The sequence below is a fragment of the Dermacentor variabilis genome, chromosome 3 (assembly GCF_050947875.1).
Source record: "Dermacentor variabilis isolate Ectoservices chromosome 3, ASM5094787v1, whole genome shotgun sequence".
NCBI classification, from domain to species: Eukaryota; Metazoa; Arthropoda; class Arachnida; order Ixodida; family Ixodidae; genus Dermacentor; species Dermacentor variabilis.
In genome coordinates, this window is record NC_134570.1 from 54,892,112 (window position 1) to 54,912,945 (window position 20,834).

Below are 20,834 nucleotides of genomic sequence, written 5' to 3' on the forward strand. Positions count from 1 at the left end.
TACACTGCTTTCGCAAGCTAAACTGAAACGCCAACAGCTGTTCATGCAAATGCGCATGTAAGACGCCGACACAGTGATGTTATGAGGACAAAGGTGATGTTTGTTGAGGGGAAAATGATAAGGACATGTGTATGCTGAGAGAAATACAGGGGTAAGGCTGGCTATTATGTTTCCTGTTTCATTCCTGTCTTAATAATGGCCTAATAGAAACTGGTGCTTGCACACATGCTCTTGTCCAAACATGATCCCATGCAAACGTGGTCTCGAGTTCACATGCTACAAGGCACACACCTAATTGACAAGGCAGCACCAGCCACGGTCAGAAAAGTCCAGGAGGTTTCGCTTAAGAAAGCTTCACGTTAATGCGCAGTGCAACTAAACAAAGACAGAGAGAGACTTTTTTTTTTGTGCTCCAGAACACATGGAAACAGATCAGAGGTTTCACATTAACGCTAACCTAACTTATTACATTTGTTCAATTTGCATAACCATGCAGTGTACAAAGTTGCTATGTCCGACTTGGGAGTTAGGCAGCTGTAAACTGTGTGCTTCTATTTTATGACAGTAGAAAGAAAAAAAAGGAATAAATGAGGGCCTAATGAAAGATGACTCTCAGCAGTCACAATAGTTATTTTTTTTAATGCAACGAATTCAATTCACATCGATTCAGCAGTTTTTCAATTAGTACTTGAATAGGGAAATCGCAGTTGGCCCCAAGCTAAAGCTTCATCTTCAAACCTTTGCTTTGGCTCAGAATGCGCAAGTTGGTAGTATTAATGTGATTACCTAGAGTAAGTGACCATCCGTCTCTAAAATGGCTTTACAGCCATTTCACTGGCCGAGGGTTAGAAGGTCACTGACAGGTATACTGACTGATCCAAAATAAACTGTTACAATCAACTTCCATTAATCTGGCATTGTTCTTTTTTTTTTCCAACTCTGCTTTAGAGTGCAAAAAAAGGGCCCTTGCTTTGAATGTCAGATAATTCAGCCTGATTTTTGTGTCCTGCCATGGTCGAATTCGTACAGCTATGCAGTAGTCTGTTTGAATACTCAGACGTTTCTAGTAGCAGAAAAATAATGCGTTTTACCATTAAAAATTATGATTGCAGGTGTAAACTTCTTGATTTTTCTTGCATTCATACAGCAGCATCAATGTCTTCGTTACTTGACAGACCGCCTTCTGTCATCCTTCAATTTATAGAATTGAGATTTTTCTTTTTGCTTTTCACTGTAAAAGCTTGCAAATTTTTCCAGATTCCATTTTATTTTCGACTTGGAAGAAAATTCTTTGAAAGGAGCTCTGCGGTCGTGTAATACTTGCCAACTTCTGCATCACAACACATGCCTTGTGTTATCCTGAGGCAAATGCAAAAAGAATTAAGGAAGTTAACTCAGCCAGACAAAAGTTATAGACCTTTTGCATCCGCGATGTGGCAGCAGTGCGTTCACGGCCCCAGGGAACTTCCAGTCAGCCAACTTCGACAGTCCAGTTAGCCAAGAAAAAAGAAGTATTTTGTCGCATAGTATACTCCAGGCACATATTCTTGGTGTTTTCAGATATAAGGAACGTGCGCTGATCATCAAGCTCATGTAGGGGCTTTTTTTGTTGCACTTAACACTACAATTCACCTGTCAAACGTTCCAACTCTGCAGCAAAACTGGCGCCAGATGGAGGGTCCTATAAGTTTATAGGCTATTGTAACATATGCCGCTACTGAGGGCTTAACCGGAAATCTTCTGGGAACTCTGTTTGTAAGCATGAAAAGGTTCTATTCAACTTACATACTCAAAATAAAAGCAGACCACCAGAAAGAGACATGCTCTTTCATATTTCACTCACCCAGCGAGGACTTATGCTGCTTCCGATCAAAACGCGACTTACATCCAGTGGTACCGGAACTTTCTTCCCACCGCAAGCCGCACTATCTGATGGTAGTGTTACCATGGTTGCAATAAGCACATGTGCCACACATCACTAAAAATTGCTTCAGCAACCTGAAAGCATCATTACCACCTGTGTTTCATTTTAACATGTTTCCTGGGCATATATACCAAACTACACTACACTAATGTGGCAGTAAACTACACATGTGGCAGTAAGACGTGCTTGTTCTCAGAAGTTTGACGATTAAATGATGGTGTGACATTTCCTAAGCTACACCTTAGCTGTGGCTCATGCTATAGGGAAGGACTCTGGGTGAGTTTAAGCAGCCTGTAGTTCTTTAGCAGAGATTTGACTCTCAGTACACAAGCATCACAATACTGCAGATCCATTTTAATGTGGTCACAGGAACCAGGAATTTAGAACTGTAATATGTCTAGCATATGTACAGGCGTATCTTGTAGAACATGTATCAGAAGCAGAAGTTGTTAGAACACTGGTCACAATATGGATGGATCAGAAGATTGCAGAGGCCTTGAACTTTGAATGGTAATATATGTCCAACTCCTACAGCCATAATGTATAACCCATTGTGGTTGCTTAGTGGCTATAGTGTTGGGCTGCCAAGCACAAGGTTGCGGAATTGAATCCCGGCCACGGCAGCCACATTTTGATGGGGGTAAAATGCAAAAACACGCACGTACTTAGATATAGGAACACATTAAAAAACCCAAGTGGCCCAAATTTCCAGAGTCCCCCACTGCGGTGTGCCTCATAATCAGATCATGGTTTTGGCATGTAAAACCCCATAATTAATTTCTTTTGCCAAAACTTATAGAACATGGATGAAGATGATGATGACATTGCAGCTTAATTAATTATGTCCTACGCATTTATGCAAATGCAGTCTTGCCCAGGTTCTCACTTAACACACTAGTCTGCGGTCATGCTTTGTAACAATTATTTTCATTCGATTTTTTTCTGCTTATCATCAGTTGTGCCAACTTCTTAATGCTGGTGATGACAGTGGCATGGCATGATGCAAGTTATTGATGGAGGATGAAAAGAATGGAAAGTGCAGAGAGCCTTTGTAAGAAAATGGCCTTTGGGTTGACGTACAGCTAATTTCGCTGGGTGGACATTTTTTGATGATGGCCTGCCAGAGGCTGCATGTGAACTCAACTCTGTGCACAGCTGGAAATGAGATAGATTTACCTAATTAACCCAACTCAGCTCCGAGAGCACTCTGCCACTAGATGAGAGCGTCCCTAGGCTCTTCTGCCTGTGCTCTTCTACTTCACCTTTGCTGGATCCAGAAAAATGAAAATGAAAGTTTCAACACAGGAGCTATCCCTAAGTGTTCTCAGGAATATGTGGGCTTGTTCTTGTGGTACATCTTAGGCTGTCCCGAGCCTTTGTGGAAGTAGCTTCAAGCACTAAAAACGCTCCTATTTCCCCAGTTGAGTATATTGCTAATACTTTCTCCTCGACGCCGAGCTGAATAGCTTGGCACATTGATAGATATGCCGAAGAATCAAGCCAAAACACTAAGTGATGGCTAGTGCGTTGCACTGAGTATTTGTTATTCCATGTGCCTGCATGGTCAACTGTTCTGCTCAAATTGAATGCGGGTCAACTAGGTTGTCTGTTCAGGCTGTGCCCTTGTAATAGCACTGAAAGGTGCTCCTGAATGCATCTGCGTTGTAGATATCGAGATAAGGCTTCAAATGTATCATCTCCCTAATCAGGCCATTGCTAGGGCACCCTTCAGCAATATGCATACCAGTCAGCATTTACAATTTCATCATAAATACCTGATTTATATACTTTTGTGATTGTCTTAATGATAATTACTTTATGATTTTTGATATGATAGTTTAGGGCAAAATTGATTTTAAATGCAGACGAGTACAGTGCTGGCCAAAATTGAAGAGTCTGACTTTCCAAGCCTGCCAGATTATTCGAACCTACCTGCAGTACCATCTATTCACTCCATAAAACCTGTATACATTTCAGCAATGACAATTTTGAGTGACAATGCGTGAATATTATTTTAATTTGTACATCATGCAGATCATTCTAGCTGCAACTAATAGAACAAGTGCCTGATCTCAGTGTCATTATAAGATTGCTGTTGAATTTTAAAAATTTAGCATCTTTATTAACCATTTACAGGGCATTACATAAGGGGGGGGGGGAAAGTCATCATATATGGTATACACAACGCAAGTAAAAAAACGTTACAAGAATATATTGAAGTAACGCAGTTTCAGTAATACAGCAAAATAAAATAGGTGTACAGACGACTTTAAATACAACAACACTTGGAATGCAAAGAGAAATTATACAACTCTAATTTCCAAAATGTGAAAGCAACAGCTCATTATGTTCATCAGGATCGCGTTCCATAGCGATTGCATCTGGGAGTTCACTCCATTCCTGGATTGCTATAGGTAAAAATGATTTATTGAAGGCAGAAGTTTACCTATACAGGCGCTGTAAACTGCGTGAATTGAACAGGCATTGTGATGAACATGCTGGTAGCAGAAAAAGTGAGGAAGAAGTGAAAATGGGTAGTACAATTTGTGGAATAAGCATAGACGTGATGTCTTGCGTGAATAGACTAATGTGGATAGATTGAGCGATGACTTAATATTGCTTATACTAGTTTTGTAGTCATATTTTGAAGATATGAATCGAGCAGCACGGTTCTGGACAGATTCTGTTGCACTGATTAGGTATGTTTGATGTGGACACCAAATTGAGGAAGCGTATTCAAGTTTTGTTCGAACAAAAGTTTCATGTGCCACTTTACGGATGGAAGGAGGTGACAACAATAATGTTCTTCTGATGAAGCCTAGTGTTTTAGAGCTGTCAGCGGTCAGTTTCACAATGTGTCCTGACCAGTTTAGATTGCTAGCAATTAGGATAACGAAGTAACAATATGTTTGTACTTGTGAGATGTTGACTGTGTGTAATGAGTACGCATGGGGGATGTTAGCGTGCTTGCAGGCAATTTGAATAAATTTGCATTTAGAAATGTTAAGCTGCATCAACCACCTGATACACCAAGTGGTTGATGAAAATAATAATAATGATAAAATAATTATTTACTTTCTTTCACAAAGTTTTAGAATTTCATGGCTTCAACCGCAATATTTTTTCAAATACAAAAGCTGGAAGGTTTGAACATGACATCCTCACCATGATTACCTACACTGTAAGCTTCAGTCAGTGCAAAATGAGGTGGAAAGGTTTCATTGCATCATGTTACTCTCATTGCAAAGTGTGTCTACCATGAAAGAAAGCGTTACACTTTCGTTTCTTGAAATGCACAGAAAATATGCCCATTAATAACTTTCCCACACTTCCAACTATAGAAGTTGGCAATTTTCTCAAGATTGCATTCATCTAATGCTTCATACTTCGGAGTTTGTTTGTGTGCTTATGAAATTAGTGTCATCTTTACTCAAACAAAAGCACTTTAGAAATCAGCCAGTGTTTTATCTGTATACAAATAGAACTACATACCTTTTGTAACGATACATCCTCTTTTCACAGAGCACTATTTAGTCATCCATGAGATGTGCATGATTAAGTGCTGCCAAGAACGTTTTACTAATCATTGCTTGTGATGAGTTAGTTTCTGGATTTTTCTTTTCTTTAGTGTTTCAGTGGCTGTTCAGGATATTTTTGTGTCCATTCGCATTTGTATAACTTGTCTCGTTGTACATTTTGCCTAGTGTTCATACCACCACTGTTGTACTGAGATTCTGTTTGCTGTCACCCTCCATTCCCCATGCTACATAATGTCCTAAGGAGCCACCTGAGTATCTAAATACATAAGTAACGAATGCCTATGTCACACGAGTGCTCTGGCTTTCGTCCTTATGGTTTTGCTTTAAAGCATGCATTTGAGTGAACTAAGCTGTGCTCTCTCGTGTGCGTGGGTGTCCCTGTCTCGCCGACTGCAGGGATTCAGGCGGAAGTAGCGGTGACGAGGCAGACGGGGGCGTTGCCACAATGGCAGACTACATCAGGGGCAAGAAGACATACACCAAGTGGGACGCAGACACCGACAACGTGGACATGGACCTGTCGCCCGAGGCGCCACATGTCCAGGTGGCCTCCAGCCCCGGCTGGTTCTCCGGAACCAAGGGACGAGTGCTTCGCGTGAGTTTACAGTTGTCATGTGCAAAGCCAAGGCCATGTTCTGGACCAGTCACTTTCGGGGCTATCGCACTGAGTGAATGTTGACTGGTAAAGCCAGCGAGCAGAATGGCTGAAGTATTAGGCTATGTCACGTGATCGAAGAGATCAGTCAAGAATGTGGCCCGAGCCTGGTCTTGGGTGCACCTGAATGGATTGCAAGAGACAACTCAAGCCTGCTTCACTGTGTTTATCCAGGTGCACTTGTACTTGCCAGCCATTAGCTGTTGCTAGGAAAATAGCGAGCTCGTTTGACAGGACACCAGAAAGCAGTGGAAGGAGCCAAGAAGAAACTCTGTGAATTCGTTATAATATATAATGGTTGGCTCTTCTCATTTCCACAGTGTCCTCGTTTACTGTTGGACATTTTGCTAAGCATAATTTAAAAATCACTGAAATAATTTTTGGTTGTGCAGGTTTGAAATATGTGGGCAAGCACGCTAGTTATTGCTTTAAAAGTGCAGTGACATGGCAGTACAACCAACACAATCTCCTCTTTCTTGACATCGATGTTTTGTATTTATCCACAAAGTGTTACCTGCACATATTCATACGTAAAGCAGTGGGGCCATCAAGGTGGCTCCTGGATTCTTGCCATTTTCGCTAGCGTCATTTCCAATTACTTTCAGCATGTAATAATTGAGTGAGGTCATGAGACGGAACAAACCAGGATAGCAGATCTGTGTGGTGCCTTTGCTGCTCTCTGAGACCTGTAAATTGTCGTCGTCGGGGTTTCCCGTGCAGGTGCTGATAGTGGGAGTCATCTTCCTGGTGGGGCTCATGTGTGGCTACGTGGCACGCAAGAGCATGCGTGATCTTGGTCAGGCAGTGCAGTCGTCCTGCCCCATGCCAGGGGGCATCTACTCCTTCAAGGAACGCTTTGCCGAGCAGCTGCTTACCGGCGTTGACAAGAAAAACCTCGACAGCTGGTTGCGGTCAGTCCTCTGACTACAGTGCTTAAGCTATCAGTGTTGCAGGCATCCTTCTTTTCCTTTCCCCTTTAATGCATAAAATTATGGGTGTTTCTTTTTTTTTTTTTAACTTAGCAAATTTCTAAAGAACAGCCATTAACAAATATCATCAGAACTTTACCATGTCGGTTTGGTTATTAAACGGGGCAGAAATCATTGCACTGAAAATCAGTACTTACATGGCTTATTAACAAAATTTCACCAGTTGTCCTTAAATTTATTGCTTTAGGGCACATGTTGCATTTACATATGTGAGACTAGTAAATGCCTAAAGGGGCCCTGAAACACTTTTTGAACAGAGTAAGAAAATGTGGCCGATCTGTTAACTAGGCACCCTTAAGCGAAATGTTATTGCATGGCATGTAGCGGGGAATTTATAACCCCATGTCAAACACAGTGAAAAATCGCTTGCTGCCATTTTCGCAGCTTCGTCGTGCAGCAGCATCACGAACAGCTGGACCAACAACAGCTGTTGGCTGAATTCGTGTTTGCGAGAACATTCTCAGTAATATAATTACTGCTCATTTGAGTTAAATAAATGAAGAATGTATGTGTCTGCAATCTCAAAATGACAGAAAAACAATTTCATCTTTGCACTGCCAGCCTACACACGACAGTTGCTCATTGCTGCGTCTGCTGCGTGTGGCCTCTGATATGAAAGGCGTGGTTGTAGGTACGGTGGCTGCAAATGGGGTTCCGCCACGAGTCGTCTCACCACCAAGACATTCAGTCTTTGGCCAGGACCAGTGGGGCATTGCTCCCTTGCGTCCCCTTGCCATTTCCCCCCATGTAGCTTACAGCGTGCTAGTGGAAATTGTAGGAGAAAGAAAGCCACTCATTGGTCCTATAACTTAGGTCTAACTTCGCTTGTGCATGAAGAATTCGAAAAATGTTTGCAGCAGGATATTTGTGAGGCGACTTAATTTAATAGTGATGTCATTGTATTGTTAGGTATAAAAGTGTTTCAGGGCCCCTTTATGGCATATACATGCATTAGTCATGTTTCTGGCAGTAACACCAGTTTTGAGATGCCCGTCCTCCAACTATTGATGCACAGTTTGGTTTGCTTATGTGGGGTCCTCAATTATTTTTTATTCGTGTGGAGGTTTAGCTGTGACAGCACGTACGAGTTGCCTTAAATGATCTGCAACTGCCATCACTTCGATGTTTTCATGCGTGTCTCGTCGCCCGCTGTGTCATTCAGGGTGATGAACGTGGACTACCACATGGCTGGAACCGAGAGGGGACAGCAGCTGGCCATGCGGATTGAGCAGGCCTGGAAGCTTTACGGTGTGGACAACACACGCACCGAGGTCTTCAAGCCTCTGCTGTCTTTTCCGGACAAGTAAGCTTGCGGTCAGCACAAGCGGTCCGTTAGCTGTCATCATGTGGGGGGTGGGGGGCAGAGGGGGGATGACACTCGTAGTGCGAAGTGCAAATCTCAGCTCTTCTTTTTCAACACTATTGTTTCCTGGTGCTATAGGACAGAGCAGGACAAAAAAATGCAACCATAACACTAATGCAAAGCAGGTAAACCCCGAATTACGCATTTGTACAAGTCCCTTACTTGCATCATTTGGCACTTGCAATGTAGTTAATCTTGTAATATTTATCTTTTCTTTCCATTGTTGCGTGCGACAACCCAAAGGTAAAAATAAAAAGTTCATCCCTCATTTTCTCAGAATGCCTGTCATGACATCAGTATACCAATAAGCAGTTTATAACGTTTCTTTGTGTTGCAGGCGCTGTAAACCTTTGCGATGTTCACGAGTGAGGGCATATTTTGAGATGATCTTGTGCCAGCTGGCCTTGTTTACTGCTTTTTACCATAGCATTAGCTATCGATGGGATCACGATAAACTGGAATTGGTATGAACATGTTAATGACATTTTTTTTAGGATATTGTACATGCAACCACTGTGTATGGATCGTGACATGAAACCTAATGACATGTATTGGTTAAGTGATTAACCCTCAGGGTTTCCTTACATTGCGGTTTGAGTTTGTAGTGCTGGTAACCCTGGTGCTTTGTGATATTGGGGGACAGTTGCAGAAGTCCTGCGAGGTGCACAACATCAGTCACTGCAATGTCATTTAGACATGACAGTGCACACCTAGCTCAGAAATCATTGAGAAATGCAAAGTCTGTGATCAGTACCAGACGTGATGACCAGAGGCTTGTGCGGTCATAACGGCCACCTATTCATGGGAAACCATAATTTAAACCCCTGATTAAAGGAAAGATATATGTATACATATTTAATGGATCTGTGTGCACTGGGAATTCGGCAATGTCCTCCATGGCTTGCATTGCCACTTCATGTCATTCTGAATGTAAGAAGCGAAAGCCGAAATTTTAATGCCTAACTTTTTAATTAAGGTGCCAATCAGCCACATGTTCATACACTGCATTATGCATAATCCCTAGTAAGAGTTTTCTGTGAATGCAAGGCACTGACATGGAATAGTTAATTGTTGTAAATCCAAGAAAGTGAACATCTGTAAGATGCAAATTGTCTCCCAATTGGCACTTGCACTGTAGCAGTGACAGTTGTTGACAAGTCGTTATGTTGTAAGTTGTAACCTGTAATCAAAGCGCAATGTATATCTGAGTGTCGTAAAATGAGTAACAAGTGTAGATGATGGGCTTATTATTACATGTAGGCATTTTACATTGTACAACTTTTGTTTCTTTTTGTGCACTCAGGGAACACCCAAATGAGGTGCGAATAATGCGCGGCACCAACGTGCTGTTCAACACTTCTGAAACGGGTGCCGAGGCAGCCATGACAGTGAAGCCATTTTCAGCCTATTCACCTGCAGGAATTGTCAAGGTAAAGAATGACTAGCTTACTAGGGTTTATTGCACAAAAAATATGAGAAGAAGCACTAAGCAAGAGATGTAGTAGATATAGCGACATTTCGATCCCCCTTTGGGAGCCTCGTTCTCAATAAAACAATGACACAAGCATGGGACGGAAATAACAGACATCTTTGACAATGCATGCTGACTGCTTGCACTGTATACTGAAGCATAGCTAAACCTTTGCGGTCATGAGCAATCACCCAGTTTGGGGTCGTTCCAGTCAGGGGCCATTTCGCAGATTTATATGCCATGCAGAAAAAGCACTTAGGCAAACAAATGCATGTTAAGTGATTTATTAGAGAAAATTTACTTATTCCTGTAGCTCTCAACAGTACTTGAGCACTGTGAGGTAGTGATAAAAGCACTCTCCAGGGCAGAGGCCTTGATTTGCACTGCAAATCTCTAGGATCCTCATAGTCGCTGTTTTCTAAAGTACTCTCATCCAAGAACGTTTGCTGACCACCTGAAGTTGAAATGTATTCAACCACAGCACTAAGATAATTTTCTTATTCACAGAACTTACGTAAATTTTCTCTGTAAAATGCACTTGCAGAAAACTCCCATCGTCCCTTCGGCGCCTAATGCCACAAATTGTGCAAATATCCCCCCAAGCAAGCAAGGAAAAAAAAAATATGTGCTGCCCTCATCTGGAGACATTGAAAAGCGTACATATTACTTGAAAAAAGGTCTCGAAAGCTAGCATTACTGACCCGCATAACTGACGAATCAAGTAGCACACATGCCGCGTGCTACTTGATATCTGACCAGAACAGCTATATTCCCGCGTCGAGTGGGGCCCAACACACGACCACTGAGGGTCAGCACACTATGGCTTCATTGTGAACAAGGTTCCAGCTGAAACGTCCTTTAATTTACTAGTACGTTCCTTTCATGATCAGGGCTTCTTTCCACATTTTCGTTCAGTGAGTGTCTTTTCAGCCAGATGAGTTGCCATCAAACTTCAGATTTCATTTTCTCTGTGTTACCTGACATGGAGAGAGTGGTGGCTCTTAACTGCCTTCTCAAATTCTCGGTGCTCAAATTGTTATCTTCATGTAGTCCAAATTATGGGTGAGGCATTTTCTTTTACTGGTCTGTTTGACAAGTCTTCATCGCATTCATTATGTAAACAAACTAGTAAGCCCCAAAAAGTTGGATATAGATTCAAAATTGTGCTAGTCGGACAAGGCTGCTGGATAGCTGAAATTTGAGATTTACAGGTGTAGCTGAACAAGTGACTGAGGGGCCCAAGATAGTGCAAAAAGGAGGGGGTAACAGACGGTTGAAGCAAGTGACACGCATGTTAAAAAGAGGATTCTAAACTGTTTTGAAATAAGTGCTGTCATAGTTCGAATTTTATAAAAACGAAAGATGACAAGTCCATGACTGCCAAGAGCACAGAATTGAGAGAAACAAGAAAAAGATAGGGAAGCAAGAAACCTGTTCAGGATGCCACCTTTCATAGCTCGTCCTCAGCATTGAAAATAGTGCCCATCAGAAATCGGCACTGTCAGAACACGCTGCTTTGATACCCTCATGTGAACAAGTAACCCTTGAATTTATGAGCTCAACGACATTGCATGTGAGTGCGCAGTAGTCATTCCTATGTCCCACAGGTGAAGGAAAGTGCATTATGTGGGGGTCACGGAAGAATTTGATGAAAACGAACCACCTCCTGCATTTTTTCTTTTTTTATTAATATTATTATTTTCTCTTTTTATTTTTATTGTTGTGAGGAGTCACTAATTCTTTTACATGGCTGGCTTGTAGCCAATAGCCCCCCCATAAATTTCCACTAACCTGGTTTTGAAAAAAACTTATTTTCATGAAATCATGCTTTTTTTACTTTCTCAGATAAGCTTTGAGGTGGTCACGAGTTGATGGTATAGCTGACACATGGATTGCACTTCTTTCATATTCAGGGCAAGCCTGTGTATGCCCACTATGGAACAGAAGCCGACTTTGCGCTCCTCAGGAGCAAGAACATCAACCTCAACAATACCATCGCCATCATCAGATATGGAAAAATACACCGTGGTTACAAGGTCAGTACAAGGACAGGTGTGCTGTAGCTTGGCCATGTTTAACCAACATGTTTATTCAGCACGTTTTTTTAAATGTAATTTATACTAATAACTGTTTTCCTCATAGATAAACCTAGCCCTATATCTGTAGTCTTTCAATTCGCCTAGGTGAAACTGGCCGAGGAGAACGGTGTGGCAGGTGTCCTGCTCTACAGTGACCCCTTCGACAGCCCTGCTGACCGGGCCGGTCCCTCGGGAGGATTGCGACTGCAAGGGGACGGGGTGGAGCGCGGGAACCTCAAGAGCTACCCTGGCGACCCCGGAACCCCTTACCTTCCTGCTACAGGTTAGTGTCACAATTACCAGGAAAAATTGTACAGTAGCATGAAGCTAGGAAGAAAATCTGTGGGGGTTTCCTAAAAAGAAAGCTTCATAATTGAAAAAAGCTTTGCTGTGGTTCGGGGACTGAACCACGAATGAGCGTCTTTTCAGGGCAGCCGCTCTACCATCTGGTCTAACCAGGAGGCTAGCAAATCGCAGAGCGAGGGTGAATGAAGTGACAACTAGAAGCACAGGGATGCTGAATGTGACAGATTAGTTCTGTAGAGATCCTCAAGGGAGAACTTTCGTGAAAGGGAGAAAATTGTCATCCGCCTGACAGTGACATAATGTTCAGTTCTGCAATGTTTCACTGACGGTGTAACCTGTGTGTGGGCCACTTTTGCTCTCAAAAGTGCCTCTTTTGCTCTGTTATCTCATGCAAAACTGATAGACCATCCCTTAGTGCACCTGAAGTTTCACATTGTGTGCTTTCGGTTTTGAAGCCGCTGCAGCAGAACACTTGGGCAGGGCTGTGGCACTGCTTTGTAATTAAAATTTGAGATCTGCATGTATATGTGGCTGTAAGTTAGCATGCATTTTAATGGGTGTGTGATGGTTCAATTCCTATTTCACTTAAGAATGTACTATTTACAAAAGGAGAAAGAAGTGTACATATCAACTGCACTGGCATCGGTAAACATTGCGAGAACACCCAACTCACCCAACTTCGCACCCTGTCGAGTGACTAATTTTAGGGCAACGAAGGAAGCTTAATTTGCACTTTTATGGGCAGCGTGACAGTGCCTGAAATACTGAACCACGCCTGCTGGTGGAGCAGTGGTTAGCACAACCTCGTGACTGCCAGCATGGAATCATCATGATGATTCTCAGTACCATGAAATCACACTGGAATTAGTGATAAATTCGAACAGATTTCATTGAAGAATTAGAGAAATTACCATTTGACGGGCAGTGGAGTATTTCTTTGATAAAACAATCACTGATGAATGTTTTGCATCAGTGTTCTTTTAAAGCCACAAACACATGAACATTTGGCAGCCATGATGGTTCACCTAGGCTAGTTGTGATTGACATTAGAAGACAGAGAAGGTCCAGCCCAGATTTGATATTTATTTTGCCGCACTAAGGTGTTACTGGATAGTGTGGGTGCAAACCTTTATGCAAAAAGTACAGTCATTAAAGCTTTCCCGCGATTGTGTGCAAGTTTCGGAGCTCTGTGAATGGCCGTAAGCTCACCATTCACCCATCTATCATGAGTATATACCTTCCATTACCTTACTTTTCTGGCATTCATTGTTTTATTCTCCTTTAGACGATGTCTACATGCCTCCAAGGAGTGACCGCAAGTCTTTAGGCCTTCCCTCAATTCCTGTGCAGCCAGTCAGCTATAACGATGCTCGCCAGTTGCTCAAGTAATTTGAAGCTTTCATGGAGCTCCAGTTTGAAGTCTTTGTGCGTTTTCCCAACTACGGGCTCACCTAGCCTTGCTCTGTGCCTTGCAGCAACATGTCTGGCAGCATGGCTCCAGTGGAATGGCAGGGAAGGTTGAACATCACGTACAACTTGGGCCCTGGCTACAGCACTGGAGACGACGTGTGAGTCCCATTTTGCAGGTGATAGTGGAAAGCTATGTGCTGCCTAGGTGGTTTTGCCTGGGTAGTTACGCCTGCCATGCAGGCAGCCACGAAAGCATCGCTGTGTTTGTTAACATCCCATCGCCCTATGCGACTGCTTGTCACTAACTGAACAATGAATGCTTGAGTGTATGCGCGCGCCCGTGCTATGGACTTTTCATCCCTTCTGCTTCCTGTTCTTTTGCCCTTCCCCCCGTGCATGGTAAACAAACCAGGCTTGGCATGGTTAAACTAACTGCCTTTCTCTTATCACTTCCCTCTCCCTTTTACCCCCTAATTCTCCCAAATTTTTCATAAGGTTTACGAATTTAGGCTCATTCTATGATTCTAATAATTCTGCATCTACTTTTATGAAAAGGTTTGCAATCGTGGGGTTTTATGTGCCAAAACCGGGATCTGTTTATGAGGCACGCCACAGACAGACAGACAGACAATGAACTTTTATTGAGGTCCTGAGGGACTAGCCGCAGTGGAGGTTTTTCGATTAATTTTGACCGCTTGGGGTTCTTTAACATGCACCTAAAGTACACGAGCACATCTTCATTTTGCCCTTATCTAAATATGACCACCACAGTCGGGATCGAACCCACAACATTGCACAGCTTAGCAGTGCAACGTTATAGCCACACTAGGCTACTGCGACAGTTTTTTTCGAAAGTGTTTTAAATGTGTTGAAGGATGGGGAGGTACAAGATTGAGAAAGAAAAATGCATACCTGTGCCGCCCTTTTCTGTCAGCACAGAACGCCATAGCCCAGAGGGGTATACTTGCATCGAGCAGGTTTATTCTGAAAAGTTCCTAAAGCAGGCAAAATCAGAGACACCAGAGTTGCTGAAAAAGTCACTGTGTTCAAAAACGTGTGTTCCTTTAAAATCTCTGCTGTTTGAAGTTTGCTCTGCTGTTCTTGTTTGCTCCATCTAAAGGCATATCATCGTTAATAAGGTGCTTATGCATTCCAATAAAATGCCTGTTGTCACCACCCCCCCTCCCATCCTCTATGTCCACAAGATCTTTACGAATTCTAGGTTTCGCGGGTGGGCAGGTATGCTTCAGAGACAAACTTTGGATCAATTTAGAATGTTAGATTACCATTCTGAAAACCTCAAATAATTTTTTTTATTTGAGGGGATGACTTAGCTTCTGGCAAAACTGCAGTTTAAGAGGCTGTACAATCGGATTATCCTAAGCTGTGATGAATCACGAAAGGATTGAATCCTTCTGTGATTCATATTGCCCATGACGAACGGTGTTTGTTACGTGGATGCCGTACTGTTGTGGCAGCAATTCTTGAGGTCACACTTCACTGGTATTTCCATCTGCTTTTTAATCAAAGGCTCACACACTCCCTCAAAGAGCACTAATGGTGTGTGTACTATAATTATGTGGTCCTGTACAATGTTCATGCCGTTTTCAGTGTTACAACATTTCTGTTGTTAGTGGTGAAAGGGGCACCTTTACATCTTGGAGAGCACTAAACACCGTTTTAGGTAGTGTTGCAAAGTTTAATAATTCGAAGTACAAGCCCTAGGCATGATAATCAGGCGTCATCATTACACATACTGACGTCTGCTTAGCATCATCGTGGGATGTTGCGATGATGCTGCGGGATGTTGAGATGATGCGATGATGCTCATAAGCTGCCAAGCACCTCCAACCTGTCGCTTCATTTCTTGCACCTGCAGTCAGGTGGAGCTGGCGGTGCACAACATCTTGCAGCGCTCCAACATCCACAATGTCATTGGTGTCATGATGGGAAACTTCGAGCCAGGTGGGCTTTCTCGCTTTCATCACGATGCATTCTTGATCATTCTGGAAGTGCTCTTGTAGTTTGTGCTTACCTTTATCTGTCTGCTCTCTTTCTTGTTCTGGCTTTGCTTGTTTCATGGCTTGCATAGGGTCCTTGTCAAAAGAGAGCTTTATTGTTAGGTTAGGCAGTTGAAACTACCATTATTTTTGTTCTCGTACACTTGTGTTTGTTCATGTTTTGAATGCAGCACAAAGCACCGAAGTGCAGAAAAATACTATGCTTGTTGTTAGCCGGAAAAAATTGCAAGCACAGGCATGAGCCACCGACTCAATTTCATTGGTCAAAACGTGCATGTGGGAATGTAGAAGTTGAAGCGAGGTTGTTGAACTCCATATCACAGACACACAGTAACACCACAGATCCAAGAAAATAGCAGCGAAATTTTTAAAGGACATGTATTGCAAAAAAAAAAAATAGGCCAAAAACGTTAAAGAAGGGTTATGCAGGTTCAAATTGGCAAATTCTTTTTTTGTGTGCAGCTTGTGTGATTGAAGGCCAGTGTAAAGGGAGGCATTCCTTTCAACATCTCAGTGATAAATTTGACTTCCCAAAATGACAAGCCACAAAGCGATACCAATTGCAAAGTTTTTGATATCTCTAACACTAGTACTCGCAGATGTACCGACAACCGTGGGTTTGAGCTAGCATCTGTATATACCATGTCTATTAAATATTTTGTTATGATTACAGCTCTCTGTCATTGCAGATTATCCATTAGGAAAGACAGCCATTGTTTTGATCCTCTGAAATCAAAAAGCTGATTCAATGGATCACTGCCATTTTCCTTTCTTTATGCCACTTGCAAATGCTAAAAGCTTCACAAGGTGCCTTTAGTGGCCAAGTGTTGCCGTTATCTCTGAATTGCCACCATGAGAGCATTAACGTGTGTGTTTCATGCCACTACGCAAAACAAGAACAAGGTAAAAGTGACAGCCAACGTTTCAACAAGTGGACTTGTCTTGAAAAAGACAAGTCCACTTGTCGAAACGTTGGCTCCCACTTTTACCTTCTTCTCGTTTTGCTCATTGTCTTGAATTTCCATCTCCCGCCTTCCCCGTGTTTTCCATGCATCTACGCAGGCAGATATATTATTGTGGGCTGTCATCACGATGCGTGGACCAGAGGTGCGGGTGACCCTGGCACAGGGATGGCTGCCCTTATGGAACTGGTCCGGCTGTTTGGAAGCCTCCGAAAAAACGGTAAGTGCCTGCTTTCTTACTTGCTTCACTGTTACTCTGTTACACTGCAGTTAGCAGAAAGACATTTGCTCTTAGAGGTGATCGATGGTGATATCATCATGCATGTGTTGTTTTACTTCCTGCCAATCATGGCTTTCACCAACTTATCATTGTTATTGTTTTGTCGCTTTCTCTCAAGGCGTAGGCGTATCAGTGTGCTACCTCAGAAACATTGTGAATGTTGTCACCACTTTGACGGTGCGATGGGCTTGTCTAAACAGACCATGTGTGTGCTGCAAATTCTGCAGTGCCTTCTCAAATCGAGATGAGCAACAGTTACTCCTCTAGAACTTACATTGATGCATGTGTAAATAGCACCTGAACTTGAGCAGTGTCATTCAATCCGATGACAACCAGCATCATTGTTATGGCTGCCTAGTTGTACTTTCTTTTGTTGGCACTAGTTTGACTGGGGGGAGGGGAGGCAATAAAAAGTGTTTATATTAGAAGAACGACGCAACAATCTATGGAAAGAAGAATGATGGGTGTAAGAAGAGAGCAGATTGGGTGAGGGAACAAACGCGAGTTAATGACATCTTAGTTGAAATCAAGAAATATAAATGGGCATGGGCAGGGTACGTAATGAGGAGGGAAGATAACCGATGGTCATTAAGGGTTGCGGACTGGATTCCAAGAGAAGGGAAGCGTAGCAGGGGGTGGCAGAAAGTTAGGTGGGCGGATGAGATTAAGAAGTTTTCAGGGACAACATGGCCACAATTAGCACATGACCGGGGTAGTTGGAGAAGTATGGGAGAGGACTTTGCCCTGCAGTGGGCGTAGCCAGGCTGCTGCTGATGATGATATTAGAAGTTCTTTGTCAGCCATCTGCCAGACTATGCACATCACTTCCTTGTGACAATATCAGAATGAAGAAACAGTGAGGGAGCAAGGTTTTAGGAGCTTCAGTTTTAATTCAAATCCTTGTTGAAATGTTGGTGTTAGAGCACACGATGCCGCTCTGGTATCAGTTGATACTCTGCGCTTGCAAAAATTACCTTGTTGCTCTTCATCAGTGCTAACGCTTCACGATTCCTCACAGCCTTGCTGCTGAAAAGTGGCTTATTATTTTGATGCGTATGGTTGATTTCTCTTGTAGGTTGGACTCCTGGCAGGACACTAGTGTTTGCTAGTTGGGACGCAGAAGAATTTGGGATGGTGGGCTCCAATGAGTGGGTGCAGGTAATTCTGTCATTTCTTTATACTGTTCTTAATTGCCTGTTTCCCGTGAGTGTCCATACATTCTGAACTGAAGTTCATTTCACGAAACCATGTTACCCACAGGCACATGAACAGGAGCTCTACCACCGCACAGTGGCGTACATCAACCTGGACCAGGCAGTCTCTGGTGACAACTCTCAGTCTCATAGTTGTGTTAATTCTATTTCTTTTCACCCTGAAGGGCCTGTTTCATGCGGTACAAATATTTTGTGCATCCGCATCTACAACACGGCTTGTCCAGATTGTTAATAAGGGAAATCTAGTATTTTTGATTGATCTAGATTAAATTTCTATATATATATCTTGATTGAGAACAAGTGCAAGGAACATGGCACAAAGGGAATAAGAGAAAAGAATGCTGAATCTGTAATTAATCTTTTCTTTGAAAAGACCTGTCATACTTAACTCATGGTCATAATGAGGTAAGCAAACAACTAACAAAACAAGATGAAAAACGGGCAGCTAAAGAAGGGAGCATGTCATTTGCAAACCCTTTGAAAAAAAAAGATAATTCTTTGTAATGCAAGGAAGCTTCATAGTACAATTATATTCCCTAACTGCCTTATATGATAGGCTTTTATTGCCTCTCTCGCATCGCTGTCACAGCTACTTGACAAACTATGGTGTCCTTGAAAAATTCAAGGCCATTGCGCCCTGCAAAGGTAGACGACCAGCGGAGCTGCGAATTTTTCACTAAGCAAATTTATGGTAAAGACTTTATTGCATCGCTCGTTGTCAGTTAGCAACAACAGTCACAATGGCTTTGTGGTCGCTATGATATATACACTGATCGGCACACTTGCAACTGCAAACACATTCTTTGATAATGTCAAATTGATGCACGTACGCCTCTGGGTGGTCGGTTGGGCCGGATCGATGTGGCATCGTAAGCAATATGTTTGCAACACGAAACACGTAAGCCACTCCCTTTTCAGTCCCGACACATTCACATTGAAATCACTCGCAACGACCACAGGGGTAGTGTCATCGCAACTAGCCCACGCAAAGTGAGTAGCCATGATCTTTACGGGGCTATGAGTTGTTGCTTATGGGGTATGAGCCATTGATGATGACAGTTTTTGACGTGCTGTTCAGTATATTGTATGTGTGATCAGTAGAAAGAATGTAAGCACTGTTTGCGTCACTTTGCTGAGCACTTGTGAAGCAAAGCCATTGCATTTTTTTGCTTGCTTACAGGGGTGTGAGTGCTTGGATGGGTATGAGCCATTGATGATAGTTTTTGTGTGTGGACATGAAATTTCTATGGTACCCTAGCCATACACAGCTAGGCTGTAAAACCAACACTGACATGGCATGCAACGCTGTGCTTAATTGTACATGCTGGCTTCTCTTTGTGCCATGTTGCTTGCACTGTTGTTTAACATTTAGCATTAACAACCTGCCCAAGCATCCGTCCTTCTAGGTTGATTCAGTGTTTGCATTTGGTGTCCCTTTAACGAGATGCCCACCCACTGCACCAGTCATGGCGATGTGTAATATTGTGGTTCCTGTCTTTGTGACGTGTGCAGGAAACAGCTCTCTGTATGCACTGGCTAGCCCCCTGCTGCGTCAGGCACTGAAGGAAGCCGCGGAGCTGGTGCCCTGCCACGAAGGTTCGCACTCCGAGATGAGCGTCTACGACATGTGGAAGATGCGCAAGCCTCGCGTGCCCAACAACGCGCATGCACCACCGCTGTGAGCATTGTCTCAAACTCTCTCTTCTCCGGTTATTTATCGCACCGTTTCAAATTTATACAGACTAACAAAAACAGGTTTTCTCATGCATTGCAATAAAGGCAGGCTGGGCTGGCCTGAAATGAAGAATATGTGGTAGAATACATGTTCACTAAGACATTTCAGGTTTGGCCTGGGCTGCAAATGTACAAAACTGGTTACCAAGCACAAAGTGTGTTATTGAGCAAATAAATGTTATTACGGAGACCCAGCTGGTAATGCCCGCAAGTGGGCGGCCACCCTATTTCAGGTAGTCGTGGCCCTGTGCTGATAGCCTAGCCCTGTTCCCCAGCACTAGCTGGTCCTCAGGTCTTGGGCTTGTCAGCTGGGCCTGCCACCGGTTTTCTGTTGGTGCTTGGACAGGCGTTTTCTGCAGGTTCTCTTTGCATTCCCAGACAATGTGGCAATGGGTGTTTGGTATATTGCAGAATTGGCAGTCTCTTGCATATGTTGAATGTGTTAGAAAAAGAAAATAAATACCCACACGCACACAAAAAAATACAAATGACTGAGTAGGTTCTGGTGATGCTAGTAGTAGCGGTAGTAGTGGGTTCTGCTCTTATCTTGTTACCAGTTGTAATTTGTCAGGCAGGTGTCTGGGTGCCTCCCTGGTGTGCTGTATATAAAACAAATGGTTTTGTTTCTGCACCTGAAATAACATTTAGGTCAAAGGCATAAAGGAGGACCAAGAAAGAAAGCTATGGGGAGGGCCCCAGCAATCCATGATGCATTACAAGAAGTATGATGGAATTCACGAGTTATCTTCGGCTTTGCTGTCTTTATTTATGAGGCAAATAGCAATGGTTTCTGAGAAAGCTGGCGGCTCTCTGCAGCTGACATGCTCTTCGTCAGTGAGGCACAAATCATGGTGGAGAGGCACTTGGCTCTTAGGTGAGAAAGGCAGG

At 43.0% G+C, this 20,834-nt stretch overlaps 1 protein-coding gene across 2 annotated transcripts in view; it reads left to right on the forward strand.

Annotated features, from left to right (window-relative positions):
* The window catches only part of LOC142575631 (aminopeptidase NAALADL1-like), a 39,296-nt gene that overhangs the window by 4,516 nt on the left and 13,946 nt on the right, over window positions 1-20,834 (forward strand). For both annotated transcript variants that reach the window (XM_075685146.1, XM_075685147.1), the window contains 13 exons: window positions 5,860-6,058; window positions 6,839-7,029; window positions 8,270-8,410; window positions 9,774-9,900; window positions 11,855-11,977; window positions 12,125-12,302; window positions 13,611-13,710; window positions 13,801-13,893; window positions 15,615-15,700; window positions 16,819-16,938; window positions 18,074-18,156; window positions 18,259-18,322; window positions 19,725-19,890. In XM_075685146.1, coding sequence (XP_075541261.1) covers window positions 5,860-6,058; window positions 6,839-7,029; window positions 8,270-8,410; window positions 9,774-9,900; window positions 11,855-11,977; window positions 12,125-12,302; window positions 13,611-13,710; window positions 13,801-13,893; window positions 15,615-15,700; window positions 16,819-16,938; window positions 18,074-18,156; window positions 18,259-18,322; window positions 19,725-19,890 — 1,671 coding nt within the window. The remainder of the gene's footprint in view (window positions 1-5,859; window positions 6,059-6,838; window positions 7,030-8,269; window positions 8,411-9,773; window positions 9,901-11,854; window positions 11,978-12,124; window positions 12,303-13,610; window positions 13,711-13,800; window positions 13,894-15,614; window positions 15,701-16,818; window positions 16,939-18,073; window positions 18,157-18,258; window positions 18,323-19,724; window positions 19,891-20,834) is intronic.